The sequence below is a fragment of the Ornithorhynchus anatinus genome, chromosome 1 (assembly GCF_004115215.2).
Source record: "Ornithorhynchus anatinus isolate Pmale09 chromosome 1, mOrnAna1.pri.v4, whole genome shotgun sequence".
Lineage (NCBI taxonomy): Eukaryota > Metazoa > Chordata > Mammalia > Monotremata > Ornithorhynchidae > Ornithorhynchus > Ornithorhynchus anatinus.
The window spans coordinates 19,103,838-19,119,209 of NC_041728.1; the positions used below are offsets into that span (position 1 = coordinate 19,103,838).

At 42.5% G+C, this 15,372-nt stretch overlaps 1 protein-coding gene across 4 annotated transcripts in view; it reads right to left on the reverse strand.

Annotated features, from left to right (window-relative positions):
• Positions 1–10,561: 10,561 nt before the first annotated feature.
• Positions 10,562–15,372, reverse strand: part of VCAN (versican) — a 123,794-nt gene continuing 118,983 nt past the window's right edge. For all 4 annotated transcript variants that reach the window (XM_029058875.2, XM_007656077.3, XM_007656158.3 and 1 more), the window contains 3 exons: positions 14,162–14,306; positions 13,287–13,469; positions 10,562–13,140 (listed from right to left, as the gene is read on the reverse strand). In XM_029058875.2, coding sequence (XP_028914708.1) covers positions 13,013–13,140; positions 13,287–13,469; positions 14,162–14,306 — 456 coding nt within the window. In that variant the 3' untranslated portion in view covers positions 10,562–13,012. The remainder of the gene's footprint in view (positions 13,141–13,286; positions 13,470–14,161; positions 14,307–15,372) is intronic.

Consider the following 15,372-nt stretch of genomic DNA (forward strand, 5'->3'; position numbering starts at 1 on the left):
TCAACAGGGTTTACTGAGTATCCGGCATAGATGGAGCCTTGTGTTAGGTCAGTATGGGGTTACAAAGAATCACAAGGGTTGCAAGAATTGCAAGAATTGAATGTCTCTGAAAAATGCTGGCTATCTATTGGGGAGACAGGAAAAACATAATTATTCAACAAACTCAAGTGATTGAAACAAAAATCATTATTGGAGAAGGAGAAACAAAAAACATTTATTAGAGAAGCAGTGTGGCCTAAGTGGAAAGAGCACAGGAGTCAGAGGATCCAGGCTCCAATTCTGGATCCACCCCTTGCTTGCTATGTGGCCTTGGCCAAGTCATGTCACTTCTCTGGGCCTCAGTTTCGTCATCTGTAAATATGAGGAGAAGATACCTGTTCTCCCTCCCCTTGAATTTGAGCCCATTGTGGGACAGGGATTATGACTTAGCTGCTTATATTGTATCTAACCCTGTGCTTAGTACAGTGCTTGGCACATGGTTAATGTTAATTACCACAACTATTATACTTATTAATAACTATTCATTAATATTATTTATTAGTAGTAATCACAACCAACTACATCTGTATAGCTTATGAGAAGAAAACAGGGAGGAAAAGAGGATACGAGAGAGAGTTAGAACACTCTCAGCTGAATTTGAAAATGATGCTTCTGACCTTGAAATCTACCCATGAGTGAAGGTCTAGCTGCACCAAATCTTCTTTGAATGACTTCTCTAGTGTCATAAAACATTGAAACAAATAATTTTGACAGCATTTAAAAATCAATCACTTTTCATTATTTCTAGCAAGGGAGAAATATCGGTTGAGATTACGTTTACGACACAACAGGCACAGAGGATATTGGCATTCACTGCACTTAGCCCAGTGCTCATTATACTGCAAGTGCTCAGTAAAAGCCATCACTAACTAGAAGTTCTCTGGTGAACTGAAATTGGGATCCATGATTGAGGTGGAGAGAGAAATGCTGTAATCACAATGAAGCCAAACCTCAAACAATGCAGCAGAGCAGAATTCTTTCAGAAGACAACACCAGAAGACAGATGAACATTCTGGATGAATACTGTCAGATTGTCGTTGCCATTATAAAATCTGCAGGGATGGGTGGACAGTGGTTGACAACCAAACATAGAATTCTTCTCCTTTGTAAAATGAAGGGTAGACACTGGGATCTGTTCTAAGCAAATTAATTCTGCATTCTTTTGGAAAAGATAGTCAAACTTCCTAAAAACAATGATTGCAACCAAAAATAAAGGGAAGGATCTTTAAGAGAGTCTCTACATCCAGTGTGATGCTTGAGTCGTCCACTTCAGAGTATTGATTCAGAAAGGAAGATTAAATATTAAAGCAAGTGTGGAAAGGATGATTTTCTTCCACATTCTTGGGAATAGATAAAAATGTTTCATTTGCAGTTCTGAATACTGGGTGAGTCTTTGAAGAGGGACTAAATGAGAATGCGTCTATTTTAGTGTAACATAATAAATACCGAGGGAATCATCACATTTAGCAAATGAAGAGAAGCTGTGTGGCTTAGTGGATCGAGCATGGGACTGGGATTCAGAAGGACCTGCATTCTAGTCCCGGCTCTGGCACTTGTCTGTTGTGGGATCTTGGGCAAGTCACTTACCTTCTCTGTGCCTCAGTTACTTCACCTGTAAATTGGGAATTAAGACTGAGTCTCATCTGGGGCATGGACTATGTCTGATATGATTAGCTTGTATCCACCCCAGTGCTTAGTACACTGCTTGGTACATAGCAAGCGTTTAACAAGCACCATTAAAAAAATTGAGATAAAAGAGTTTTCTTTGGGTTTATATTAATAAAGATACCAATTTCAATTTTACTGTTAACTACAGTATTTCATTACTGTTTTAAACAGCTGGTGTTCCATAGTGCATCACAGATTAAGAGAAAATGCATAGAGGATCCTCAAAACCCTTCACTTCAAACCGTGAGTAAATGTTACCTTTCAAAAATTAAGAATATAATAGTTGAAGAAATTCCATTATTTGGCCATACAATGGTGCATGCCCTTCTTGACATCCATCTTAATATTTAGTATTCTAAAGTTAATGCAAGTTAATGCAAGTTAATCAGGTTGGGCACAGTGACAAGACTCTCTTTTGTTCGCTTTTTTTTTTCTATCCTCCTCCTAATACCCAACATTAAATGGACCTTTATGTTTGCTGACACACACTAGGACCAATGAATTCAAGAAAATCAACAATAACTCGGAGATTTCCCTTCTGAGTCCAAAGAGCTTCAGAACCATAATCATGTAGTTGCAATTGGGTTTATTTTCCCTACTTCCATTTCCTTGCACTTATACTCAAGTTCACCTGACACTTTTCAGTTCATTCACTCAGCTCTAGTTGCTAGCAATTTCAGGCCAGAGAGCTAAGAGATCTAAGCAGTAGGTGGGAAGCTGAGGTGCCCATTTCTAGCACAGAGGGGCCTTGGCACAATCTCACATGTCTTTGCAAAGTTTAAGAAGACCACGTCTACATGGGCCAAATGAAGGCTACGCAATTCTTCAGTGAATTCAGGCAGTGTTGGCAATCAATCAGCCTAATTGGATCTATCTGGACTGACCAATATTCCCAAGCAACAGATAAAAAGAATCTCTCCTTCACTTGTCTATCCAGAAAATCCAGTTATGAGAGCAAGGTCACATGAGACCACCTGACCAGTGAGGAGACATGCTTCAAGATAATTATCTGGACATTGAGACATTTCCAACTGTTGCATAGTTTTTGACTCAAAGTCTTCCTCCCACCCCATGCTGCTTTCATCTCAACACATTATATGCAGTGATACAAAGCAGGAAACTTTTTAAGAAATACCTCAGCTAGGTATTTGTAGCTAGGCGATGGCTTTCTGAATCACAGATGAAAGCAGTTTATGGAATATGAACCCCAGGTGGGCAGGGACTGTGTCTAACCTGCTTAGACCGTATCTACCCCAGTGCTCAGCATAGTACTTTGCACATAGTAAGTGCTTAATAAACACCATGTAAAAGTGAGCTGGAGAGGAGTTTCAAACATTTTGGCAACTTCCAAAGTATTCTCAGGGAACCTTAGAAGGCAGCAAGGCCAACTGGAAATACTATGAACTGAGGTAGGGAGGGATGGGGGTGTCAGAAAACCTAGGTTCTAGTCCCAGTTCTGCCACTGTCCTACTGTGTGACCTTGGGAAAGTCAATTTACCTCTCGGTGCCTCTTTCTCATCTTTCCACTGGGGATAAAATAGGTCCTCTCCCTCCTCTTAGATGGAGAGCCTTATGTGTGTCTGATCTAAATATCTTGAATCTACTCTAGTACTTAACAATAATACTTTATCACTTAGTAAGTATTTAATAAAATGTAATTAACACATTGCACTGCTGTTACCTGATGCTGCTTGAAAGTGGCCTCTGCCCTGACTAACCATGAAGACTTTTGGGGGCGTTCAGAGTACCGTGAAAAAAGGATTCAAATTACCCAAAGAGGAACCAACAGAAGCAAGGAGCCTGAGAAATAATGCTGAAATGGGTGTGGACTCTAAGACAGGTTTTTACCTGCAGACATATTCATTCATTCTTTCAATACTATTTATTGAGCGCTTACTATGTGCAGAGCACTGTACTAAGCGCTTGGAATGTACAATGCAGCAACAGATAGGGACAATCCCTGCGCAGTGATGGGCTCACAGTCTAAATGCAGCTATTTGGTACCGTAAAGGTGAATGGATCTTAAAATTTGGGGCTGTAAACCCAGTTTTTAACCATCAGTTTCAATACTAATCAATATTCAGTGGGATAACTCCAGGGAGATTATTAAAATAAATTGCTAAATGAGATGAATATGAAATATTTTGTTTGGTTGCTTTCAGGAAGACTGTAAGGGGAGAGAGACTGTGGACTGCACTAACAAGGCTGTTAGTTGAATCTCTTGTTCTGAAGATTCTTGGAAAATGAGGAAACAGCTATGGTTTCCTTTCGGTGTTGACCAGGTGCTGGGGGTTTGATTATATGACCTGTACTAGAAGCCCTTTCCATACTAAACCAAACCAAATCATTCTTCTATGAACACATTTCCCACACCCTAAAAAAAAAAGTAAAACAGTTTCTTGTGAAAATGCAGGCATCAGGAAAGGAGGACTAAGTTATCTAGCTCATCGTGTATTTTGCAGAGCTAGATAACTTCATTAATCTTTAATTTTGTAATAACATAGCATTTCACGAGTAGACTTAATGGTTAGCAAAACAACTAGTATTGGGTGTTCCCATGAACCACCCTATTTTAATTGGCTGGGAATTCTCCTGGGCGGTATAGATTTGTACAACTACCCCACAGACCTGGGAAGATGCTGAAAGGATTAGATGTGTGAGTGCCACATTCCTGTGTCTATATTTTGCTCAGAGTCAGCCAGCTTTCCCCACTTCCAAGCACCACATTATAGTGGGCGAGTGCTTTCCTTGGGTAAGTCATGAACTCCTTTATCTACATGTTAAATCCAAATGATGAAGTCATAGTGGAATAACATTTTTTCAACTTTTCCACAAACTAAACACAATAATAACAATGACATTTGTTAAGCACTTTCTATGTGTCAAGCACTGTTCTAAGCGCTGGAGTAGATATAAGCTAATCAGGTTGGACACAGCCCCTGTCCCACATGGCGCTCACAGCCTTAAACTCCATTTTGCAGATGAGGTAACTGAGGCACAGAGAAGTGACTTCCCCAAGGTCACACAGCAGACAAGTGGTGGAGTCAGGATTAGAAGCCAAGTCCTTCTGACTCCCAGGCTTGTGGTCTACCCACTAGGCCCACTCTGCTCCCCTTAAACAGCTCTAATACTAAGCCTGTGGTAGACGGACTTCTCCATAACGCGGGCTCGGTGCTGCTTGGGTAGGGCTGTGATGTCACAGAATTGACATCATCCAGAGGGGGATGTGACTGATGGCTCGGTACCCGTCCTCCCCGCTATTTCTCCATGATGTCACAGCCAAGCTGGCTCTTGGGGAAGAGACCTGGGGCTCCCCAGATTAGAGTGGTCTCTGAGGGACAGAGGGGAGGCAGGACAAGCCCCGTGGAACACTCAGTGACACTGCTTTGAAAGTAGATTCCCCAGATAAATCTTTCACTCTAAACCCATTGCTTACTGAATAATAGAAACAATGGCTGTGAATTAGAAAAGGAGACAAATAGCAATAGTGATTAGTACTCCTTGGGCAGATAAATATGCCTATCAACCAATCCAGGTGCCAGTGGAGGTGGGTGAAATTGGAAATGGGAACAATTATCAGACAAACCAGTCCATGCTTATACACAGATCCAATAAAGATGCATAACATATTTTTTTCTAGGGCAAAGGCCTGATTATCAATTAATGGTATTTACTGAGCATCACTTGAGGTCTAATTCCAGTTCCATCACTGACCTGCTGTATGACCATGGAGAAATCACTTACCTTCTTTGTGTCTCAGTTGCAGCATGGCCTAGTGGATAGAGCTTGGACCTGGGAGTAAGAAGGGTTTGGGTTCTAATTCTGACTCTGCCACTTGTCTGCTGTGCTACCTTGGGTTAGTCACTTTACTTCTCTGAGCCTCATTTACCTCATCTATAAAATAGGGATTAAGACCGTGAGCCCCATGTGGGACAAGGACTGTGTCCAATCTGATTAGCTTGTGCCTACCCCAGTACTTAGAACAGGTGTTTGACTCATGGTAAGTGCTTAACAAATACCACCATCGTCGTCATCATCATCAAATACCCATTTTTCCCTTCCACTTAGACTGTGAGCCCCCTATGGGATGGGGATTGTGTCTGACCTGATTATCTTGTATTTATCCTGGTATGTTGCACAGTGCTGGGAACAGAGTAAGCCTAAACAATTATCATAATTATCCTTGTTATTATGTGTGCAGAGCACTGTACTAAGAACTTAGGCAAGTAAAATTCTGCCCTCAAGTAATTTACAATCTAGCATGGAAGGCAGACGGTAAAATAAATTTCAGGTAGGATGAACAAATTGAGTAGGAAGGTAAGGTACCCAACCACTATGGGGCGGAGTGGGGAGGCATGTGAATTGATATGCTAAGGTGACTCAGAAGAGCTGAATTGGAAGTTGTGTGAGATTGGAGAAGAGACGATGAAGGATGGAGGCAAGTGATTATTTCCTCATCGGTATAGCCAAGTGTTTTTGGTAGGCCTAATAGAGAGCTATTGATCCAGCAGTCACTAGGTAAGCAGTGTACCCTAGGGGAAAGAGCCAGGGCTGGTAGTCAGAGAACCTGTAGTCTAAACCCAGCTCTGCCACTTAACTGTTGCATGACATTGAGCCGGTCAACTTCTCTGTCTCTCCGTTTCCTCATCTGTAATATAGGGAATCAATAGCGTTCTCCCTCCTAATTAGAATGTGAGCCCCATGAAGGATAGGGACTGTGCCTGACCTGGTTATCTTGTATTTATCGCAGAGCTTAGTACAGTGTTTTTTACTGTGTGCCAAACACTGTACTAAGCTCTGGAATAAATACAAATTAACCAGGTCTTGTTATAACCTGGCTATAACCCTTAACTAATAGTACCAAATGATCATCAATAGAGGATGATGTTCTTATCCAGAAAAATGAGGACACGAAGAAGAAAAGCTCTTCGATGGCCAGTGGCCTAAGCTTCCACTCGAAGAAGGACGGAAAGAAATGTCTCAATCAGAGGTTGGACAGGTGACCTACCTGGAGCGCCTAAGCGGGGGTCTCCAATCCTCTCCCCCTTCTCCTAGGTCTGCTAACCATCTGGGAGAGAAAACCAGTTAAAGAGGTTGGTCCACACAATTCTAGAAGGAATAATTCTACAGGAGAGGAAGCAGCATGGCCAAGTGGCTAGAGAGCAGGCATGGGAGTCAATAGTTTCTAATTCTGGCTATGCCACTTGGCTGCTGAGAGACCATGGGCAAGTTACTTAAGTTCGTTGTGCCTCAGTTACCTCAGTTCCCTCATCTGTAAGATGGGAATTAGGACTGTGATCCCCATGTGGGTCAGGGACTGTGTCCAACCTGATTAACTCGTATCTACCAGTGCCCAACACTTAGTAAGTGCTGAACAAATACTATTTTAAAAAAAGAAGGGTTAGAAGAGTCCAGTGTTGATGGGAAGACCACACCCAAACATCTTTCTTCACTTGGCCTTCTCAGGGGCTGTTTACACCATCTGACACAGCTTCCAATTTGGTCTGCGGGCATCATGGTTTCTGAAACTGCTGCTTGCAGCTCAAGCTATAGTATCTTTTCCCTAACTGCCAAGTGACTCAAACTTGTACTTGATGAACTAGAAGTCAGTGCCCGAGACCCAGAAGCCAAATCCTTGAATGGGAATAGAAAATGTCTGCCAATATATCTCCCCAGTTTGATACCTGTCTGTGGCCTTGGCAAAAACCTAGGATAACAATTTGGTCTTCTGGCTCTGTGTAAACAGTTTGAGCTTGTTTCCCAGTAACGTAGGAGTGCTGTGAATGAATTTGGAATCTTTGAATCACAAACGGATGGAGAGCCAGGCTATAAGACTCTCACATTTGGATTCTCCTGGGAACAAGGGCTCCCCTGCCAGTTTGGTCATGTTTTTGGCTCTGCTTATGCTGGAAACACCTCAACGATAACCAGTCTCACGCTATTATAAGGCTCTTGCTCTTCCCAGTCCGGCGGCAGCCCAAGATACACAAAGATGAGTAATCATGGGATGATTATCCAAATGGCTCATTTAAGGTCCTTAAAAAAGATTCATTTTGGTTTGGTTTGGTTGTTAAAATAGAAAAATGGGCTTCCTTTCAGTAAATTTTGATTCTCTTCCCTCCACCCTGCAAACTAGACAGACAGTACCTAAGCAGAGATGATCTTTAGATGAGTATTTCTTCTTAAAGATAAAAATGACCGCTCTCTCAACTAGGAGGGCCAGTTAAAAGCCAAAGGACAGGCAACTCGTGATGTCTCATGACTCTTGGAGACAGCGTTTTTAATGCAGGTAAAACCCATTTCCCCTTCTGCTAACTAAATTCCTCTACTCCCAGATCCCAAGACAACACCACCACGAGAAACAGGAGAACTAACTTTGAAACTAACTTTGAATGCAACAGATGAATGTAAAAATTGCTCGGCGGAAGGCAAATCGAAGGTTCCCTATGTTAACCCCCTTGTTCCCTGGATCTTCCTGGTCCATCCTCTGAGCACACTCACTCTCTCACTCTGTGGAGATCGGTTAGATTTCCGCTGTCGAACCTCAATAAAAGCTCAAATTGGCTGTCAAGACTGAGCTCAAAAGTGCTCAGCCATCAGTTAGCAGAGCTAATCGATGTGATGACTGAGCTTGTGTAAGGGATCATCATCCCCTGGGGATGGAGCGTTTGCTATGGGCAGGGAACATTTCTGCTAATTCTGTTGTATTGTACTCTCCCGAGTGCTTATGTTCTGCACATAGTAAGCACTCAATAAATACAATCAATAAAAAAATGAGGATAGGACAGGTCTACCAACTCTGTTGTACTCTACTCCCTCAAGCGCTTGATACAGTGCTCTGCCCAGACTAAGAGCTCAATACTATTGATCGATGAGGGAGCACAGCCTAACCTGTCCTTCTCAAGGCTGTTATTCTCCAAGTCCAGTGGTCAATTCTGCTTGGGACCGGCATAGCTTATGTAAGGGGACTTGACTACCACGAGGTCACTCACTAAAGCAGCTGAATCCTGTCCTGTCAGGCATTGTGCTCACATCTTCGGTCCTGGGCTGGAGGCCGGCTGTACTAGGCCCAAGCTTCCATCACAAATGGCCGGGGTCAGACAGGCCTGACATCACCTCTACTCAAAACTAAAACAGAAACTGTGGTTGGGAATTATATCATATCCTTACAATAATAATAATAATAATGGAGATATTTGTTAAGCTCTTATTATGTGCCAGGCACTTTATAAGTGCTGGGGTGGAGACAAGCAAATCAGATTGGACACAGTCCCCGTTCCACATGTGGCTTCCAGTCTCAATCCCCATTTTACAGCTGAGGCGTCTGAGTCCTAGAGAAGTGAAGTGATTTGCCCAAGGTCACACAGCAGCCAAGAGACAGATCTGGGATCAGAACCCATGACCTTCTGACTTCCAGGCCTGTGCTCTATCCACTGTAGATAGGACAAAAGCATCTTTTGGAGACTTTGGAGGCACAGAAATGAGCATGACTATAAAAGATCCAATCAACCAATGATGTTTATTAAATGCTTACTGCAGGCAGGGAAGTGTATTTATTGCCATTGTTCTTGTCTGTCTGTCTCCCCAGATTAGACCATAAGCCCATCAAAGCGCAGGGACTGTCTCTATCTGTTACCGATTTGTACATTCCAAGTGCTTAGTATAGTGCTCTGCACATAGTAAGTGCTCAATAAATACTACTGAATGAATGAAAGTGTACTGAGCACTTGGGAAAGTACAATATGCGTTGTTAAACACGATCCCTACCCACAAAGACTTTACGTTATCTACCTCTGCTGCTCTCTGTGGCTGCAGGTTTCCACTTTGACCTCCACCACTGCTATAAGCTCTCACTGTGCCTCTTTCAAGACTCTCCCGTCCCTATGCACTTGATCACACCTGTCCTCCTGCCTGGAGCTCCCTCTCTGCTTACATTCAGACCACAGTTCTCCCCATTTTATAAGCTCTTCTGCGACCCCACCTCCTCCAGGAGGCCTTCCTACATTCAATTTTCTTCTCCCCAGTTCACATTCTCCTAGCATTCATCTCAGCCCTTGGCACCGCCAATCACCCATAACATGACTAAACATTTTGACCTTCATGCTTTACTATTTATTCTCTTATTCATTTATATATCCAAACTTTAGGAGCAGCATGGACCTACTGGATAGAGCACAGGCCTGGGAGTCAGAAAGACTTGGGTTCTAATTCTGGATCTGCCACTTGTCTGCTGTATGATTTTGGGCAAGTCACTTAATATCTCTGGGTCTCAGTTACTTCATCTGTTCAATGGGGTTAAGATTGTGAGCCCCATTTGGGACAGGGACTGTGTCCACCTAATAAGCTTGTATCTACCCCAGTGCTTAGACAAGTGCTTTGACACACAGTAAATGTTCAACAAATACCATAAAAAATTCCATTCCCTTCATCCTATCTGCAATCATTTTCCATGTGTCTCTCCCACTAGACTGTAAACTCCTTGAGTGTAGGGATTGTGTCTTATAACTATTGCCCTTTCCCGAGTGCTTAATACAGTGCTCTGCACATAGTAGAAGCCTAATAAATGTGACTGATCAATAAATATGGAGGTCAGTTTAGGATTCAGTTTTAGAAGAGACCCTCAGGTGCACAGCGCATAGTGAATTAGAGTCATGCTATTTTTAAGCCAGACATCTTGAACGAATGTTCTTCACGACCACAACACGAAAAAAACCAAATCCTCTACCACCTGCCGAATAGCTTTATCATGGGTCTCGTTTCTCAGAGGCTGCATGCCCAGAATGATTCTATTGTCATTGGATGAAGAGATGTGGTGAGCGGGTGTGGATTTGAAGCCATGAAATAACAAGACAAGTCACAGTGTAGCAAAACAAGATTCTTAGGTCTCTTTGGTGAAACAAAAGCAGATATAAAAGTTACAAAGTTTTTAGATTTTCATTCACAAAAAACACATTCACATTATACACTATACAAGTTATAATATAAATACAGGAAAGTATTATGTGCATTGTAATGGAAGAGGAAAAAAAAAACATGCTAGTCTGGTCAACACAGTGCTGTATTGCTCTCCACACCAAATTGGGCAACTTGCAAGGGGGAAACCCAAAAGCAGGGAGAAGGAGTTCTAGGAACCAACCACCTGCTTCACAATGCTAATAGTTCCTGACTCGTTAGCCAGCTAACGATAGGGGGATTTGCTATTAGTACGTTTTTCCATAACAACACATCTGGACTGCAAGGTCAGGTCGACAGGGCAACTTAGTGGGAGTCCCAGCCCTGTGTTTTCCTCCTGGTTATTCCCAGAACCTATCTGACTGGAAGTCGCTCTTCTTCGGGGATAGCTAACTCTACTTGGCACCTCTCTCTCACTCTGCCCCCAGCCTGCCCAGATGAGTTTGGGGGGACCGGCCCTAGGGAAGGAGACGGAATGGAAATCCCAGCCATGAGATTGGTCAAGCGGACGGAGATGCTGGGGTCAGAGGTGCCAGGATAGAGCAGGGGCCACGATCTGTGAGTCTGCGAACTTCGATCAGACCTACACGGCACAGTCCTTGCCGGACGTGAGTTGGCCCCTGGTGTTAGGGTTACCCCAGCTGTTCTGGATCCCAGAAGGAATTTTCTTGGTTAAAAAAAACCCCACACTTTCTCTGTGAAGACACGGCCTTGATGCAGCAGTGGATGGAATTTTCTCAAAGGCAATGATTGCTGTTGTAGCGATATACTTATTGATAAGCCATAGCAGGTTTACTTTACGGAGAGACCGATTCTATATCACCCGCTGCGGGGGAGGGGGAGGATTTAATTTCTTACTTTAGTTCCCTGGTTCCCTTACAGTCTTGGTCTTGTTTTGACTCAAGGCAGGCCCTAATTCCATCACAGTAGGGTTTTCTTTTTTCACTTTAAATTCAGCAGGTGTTGTTTCTAAATCTTCTTCAGCAGTTTACTGTACCCAGTCCCATAAAAGGAGAAGAACTGAACAGGAAGGGAAGGAGAGAAAGTCTTACACACACTCCATCTAACACGAAAAAATGCCTATTCTATTTCTGAGCACTCTCTTCTTGCTTGGACTGTGAGGATGCCGTCTTCTGTAAGCTAAACAATGTTCCACACATCTCTGGGAAACCCATAATGCAACTCTAATCACCACATCAATTCATCGAGGACAAAGCACCTACATTACACTGTCGCGAAAAGGACGAGCCAACCGCTAGGGCTAACACTGAAAAGTAACTATCACGTTATTTATGTCAATTTTCTGGTCATGGGTAAAATAACATCCAATAAATTAAATCGGTATGGCTTACTTCATTTATTTATGTATGCTTCACCGCTGTAGCATTCATACATAAACATTCAAAACTTTATAAAAAGATTAAAAAATGAATATATATACAAAATCGTTTTCTGTATGTGAGTGTGTGTGTTTACCTAAGAAACCTCTAGGTTTCATTTGAAGATGCAGAGACCTCTAGCATACACTTGTTAGTGTGAAAGCCATTAGAAAGCAGACCTGGTTGAGCGCATTAACGTAGTAACACTTTGACCCCCTAACGACCCCTTAGTCATCCACAAGTCCTCCACGTGGTCCTTTCTGGTGCGTGATGAAGTTGCAATGAAGAGAAGGAAATTCCCACATTGCAGTCCTTAGCTCAGTCATGATCCCACTTCAAGGGCTACGGTAGCTTAAGCTTCTCATGGAAGAAAGCTGTACCCAAGGCAGAAATTGAAACAAAGTCCTAAAAGATTGCGGGTTTAGCTGTTGTCCGGTAAGAACCATTTTCAGTTCTGTTGCCATTTACAAAGTAATTGAAACCATTTCCAGTCTAAACAAACTACATAAAAGCAGCTGGATCAATGATTAAAGACCTTTGAAGCCATATAATCATCATTAAATATGACTGAACTTCTTGTGACTTCATTTTATATACAGGATTTAAAACAACATTAAATCATCTTATTTACATTTTCATTGGTGCTATAATTGAACTGTTTAAATAGTACAGTAGGCTGGTGAAAACTACAAAATGGTTCCCACTGGCGGCATATAGGAAATGAAAAAATTGCATAGGCTGGAAATGGTTCTCATGCTTTTCTGCCCTTTTGTGTTTGCCTGTTTTAATCTTTCCTGTTGAACGCCCATATTCTTATTTGAAATGTGTCGTGAGCGCTGTAGTCCAAAGTTACCGGATGGCAGTCCCAAGTTTCAAAACAATCCGATAATACTTCTAGAAGTGTTAGGAAAGGCACAGTAAGTTAGGACTTTGGCTGAAATTTTGCAAACCCATGATCGCCATTTTAGGGTCAATCAGCGCCTTGAGTCCTGCCACCTGCTGATCCAGGGATGATAGTGTTTCGGTGAATTTATTGAATTATCCTTGGCTGATGAGGAATTTTTAAAGTGTTTCTTAGAATAAGTCCTTTGGTTTGCAGATGCTAGATGGGAGGGAGAAAAAAAAGAAAGAAAACACAACAATATTACTTGCTCCGTACCTTACACTTCTGATACTGTAGCTGTGATATTGTGGGTGTCTAATGGTTGTTAGAGCATGGTTGTCCATTCTTTCTAAATGACCACTTACGGTTCAGGCAGGTAATTTTGGGAAGAGCCCATCTTCCATTTCCTAGGCACCGGATAGTTGGAAGGTGGCGCTGAATAAAACCGTCTTTGCAGTGGTATCTAATGAGAGAGTTGATTTCATAGCGGGGTTTCATCTTTCCAAAGGTCTTGGCGTTTTCTACGACAGGGGGCTGGCCACAGGCAACTATACAATGAGACCAAAAACACAAAGGGGTCATTTCCCAACAGACCCTTCAGTCAGGGGATTTCACTGTTCATTCGTTCATTCATTCATTCAATCAATAGTACTAATTGAGCGCTTACTATGAGCACTGTTCTTAAGAGAGCATAAAATACACGGGGCACCGATAGCAAAACAGTTCTTGGAATTTGGGGTTGAGTCTCAGAGTAAAATATCCACTTTTATAAGAGAAATACACCCACTCTGAGGACTGCGCCTGTAGGACTGGCCCCTCCAATAGCTGCACCGTGATTCACCTAGCTTTCTATTCCTCTTGCTTTTGATTCTCGCTTCCTAAATGCTCCTTTTGCCTATGACCTTTCTGTAATACATTTCTCTTTTCTAAATGTCTGACACCCTCAGTCAAGATTGGGAGCTGTTTGTAGGACAGGAGTTGCATCTGAAATCAGTTATTTGGTACTCACTCCCAGTGCTTGGCACAGTGCTTCGCACAATGCAGAAACTCAACAAATATCACTGCTGTGGCTGCTATTCTTACTGCTACTATTCCAGAACTCGTAATTGAAGAGCAGACAACCTGAACAGCTTAACACCAAGAAATGGTTTATTTCCGCTGCATTTATCAACGTTACTATTTAATAGTAATAATCCACTCATATGTAATTTAAAACCCACATGACAATGCTTGTCCTCACCTGTTCCTTTCTTGCAGGTGTACGTGAGGTGATAATTGCAAGGCACATCATTCCACTGACCATTTTCATGCCAAATTATGACCACGCAATCTTCTCCAGCAGAAAAGAAGCTGTCCGGCTGGTTTGGCCTCCAGTTTTCATATTGCTGGAAGAAGGGAGAATAGTCATTTCCATGGATACACAGATATTAGCCTAAACAGAACGGCTGTGGCATAATCCAAGATTTCCAGCCCAGGTGTTAAAGAGTACATACTGACGGAGATGGGTGACAAAAGAGAGCTCCAATTGTGTCAAAAATTTTGCGTTTCAGTAACTACCTGTTCACCAAGTTTCCCAAGGGTTCTGCATCAGTTCCAGTGCCCAGGAAATTCCTTATGGATCATTATTCAAGTGGTTCATACAAATGGTGGTTCCTATTTCTTGCGAGCAACACTAAAGTTTAACCCCAGATATTTAAATACCCTATGCTTCATCATCCCTTAGTTTTCTTCTTAATTCAGGTTTAACACTGCTTGATTTGTTCTCTTTTAAAACACTAGGCAGCATGGCCTGGGGAAAAAAGCCTAGATCTGGAAGTCAGGCAACCTGGGTTACCTAGTCCAGGCTTTAATAATAATAATGTTGGTATTTGTTAAGTGCTTACTATGTGCAGAGCACTGTTCTAAGCGCTGGGGTGGATACAGGGTAATCAGGTTGTCCCACGTGAGGCTCACAGTTAATCCCCATTGTACAGATGAGGTAACTGAGGCACCAAGAAGTTAAGTGACTTGCCCACAGTCACACAGCTGACAAGTGGCAGAGCGGAGATTCGAACCCATGACCTCTGACTCCAAAGCCCATGCTCTTTCCACTGAGCCATGCTGCTTCTCTACCGCTTGGCCTTCTGTGTGACCTGGGGCAATTTCCTCATTTGTAAAGTGGGAATAAGAAAACTGTTCTTCCAGGATTATAACTCCCAGATGGGACAGGGACTATGTTTGATTTGATTACCTTCCATTTATTCCCAGCATTTAGCACAGTGCTTCCCACATAGTAAGCACTTTTGAAGACCACAGTGATCGTTTTGGGTCTAAGTGCTTTTAATCCAAATGGAAAGTGTACCTTGATCTGTGCTGATAATCTGCATTCTGAAACTCTGGGACTAAAATCATGGTTTAAAAGACTTGTCTAACTAGGGGGTGACTAAAGCAAATAATGAAACACACCATTTT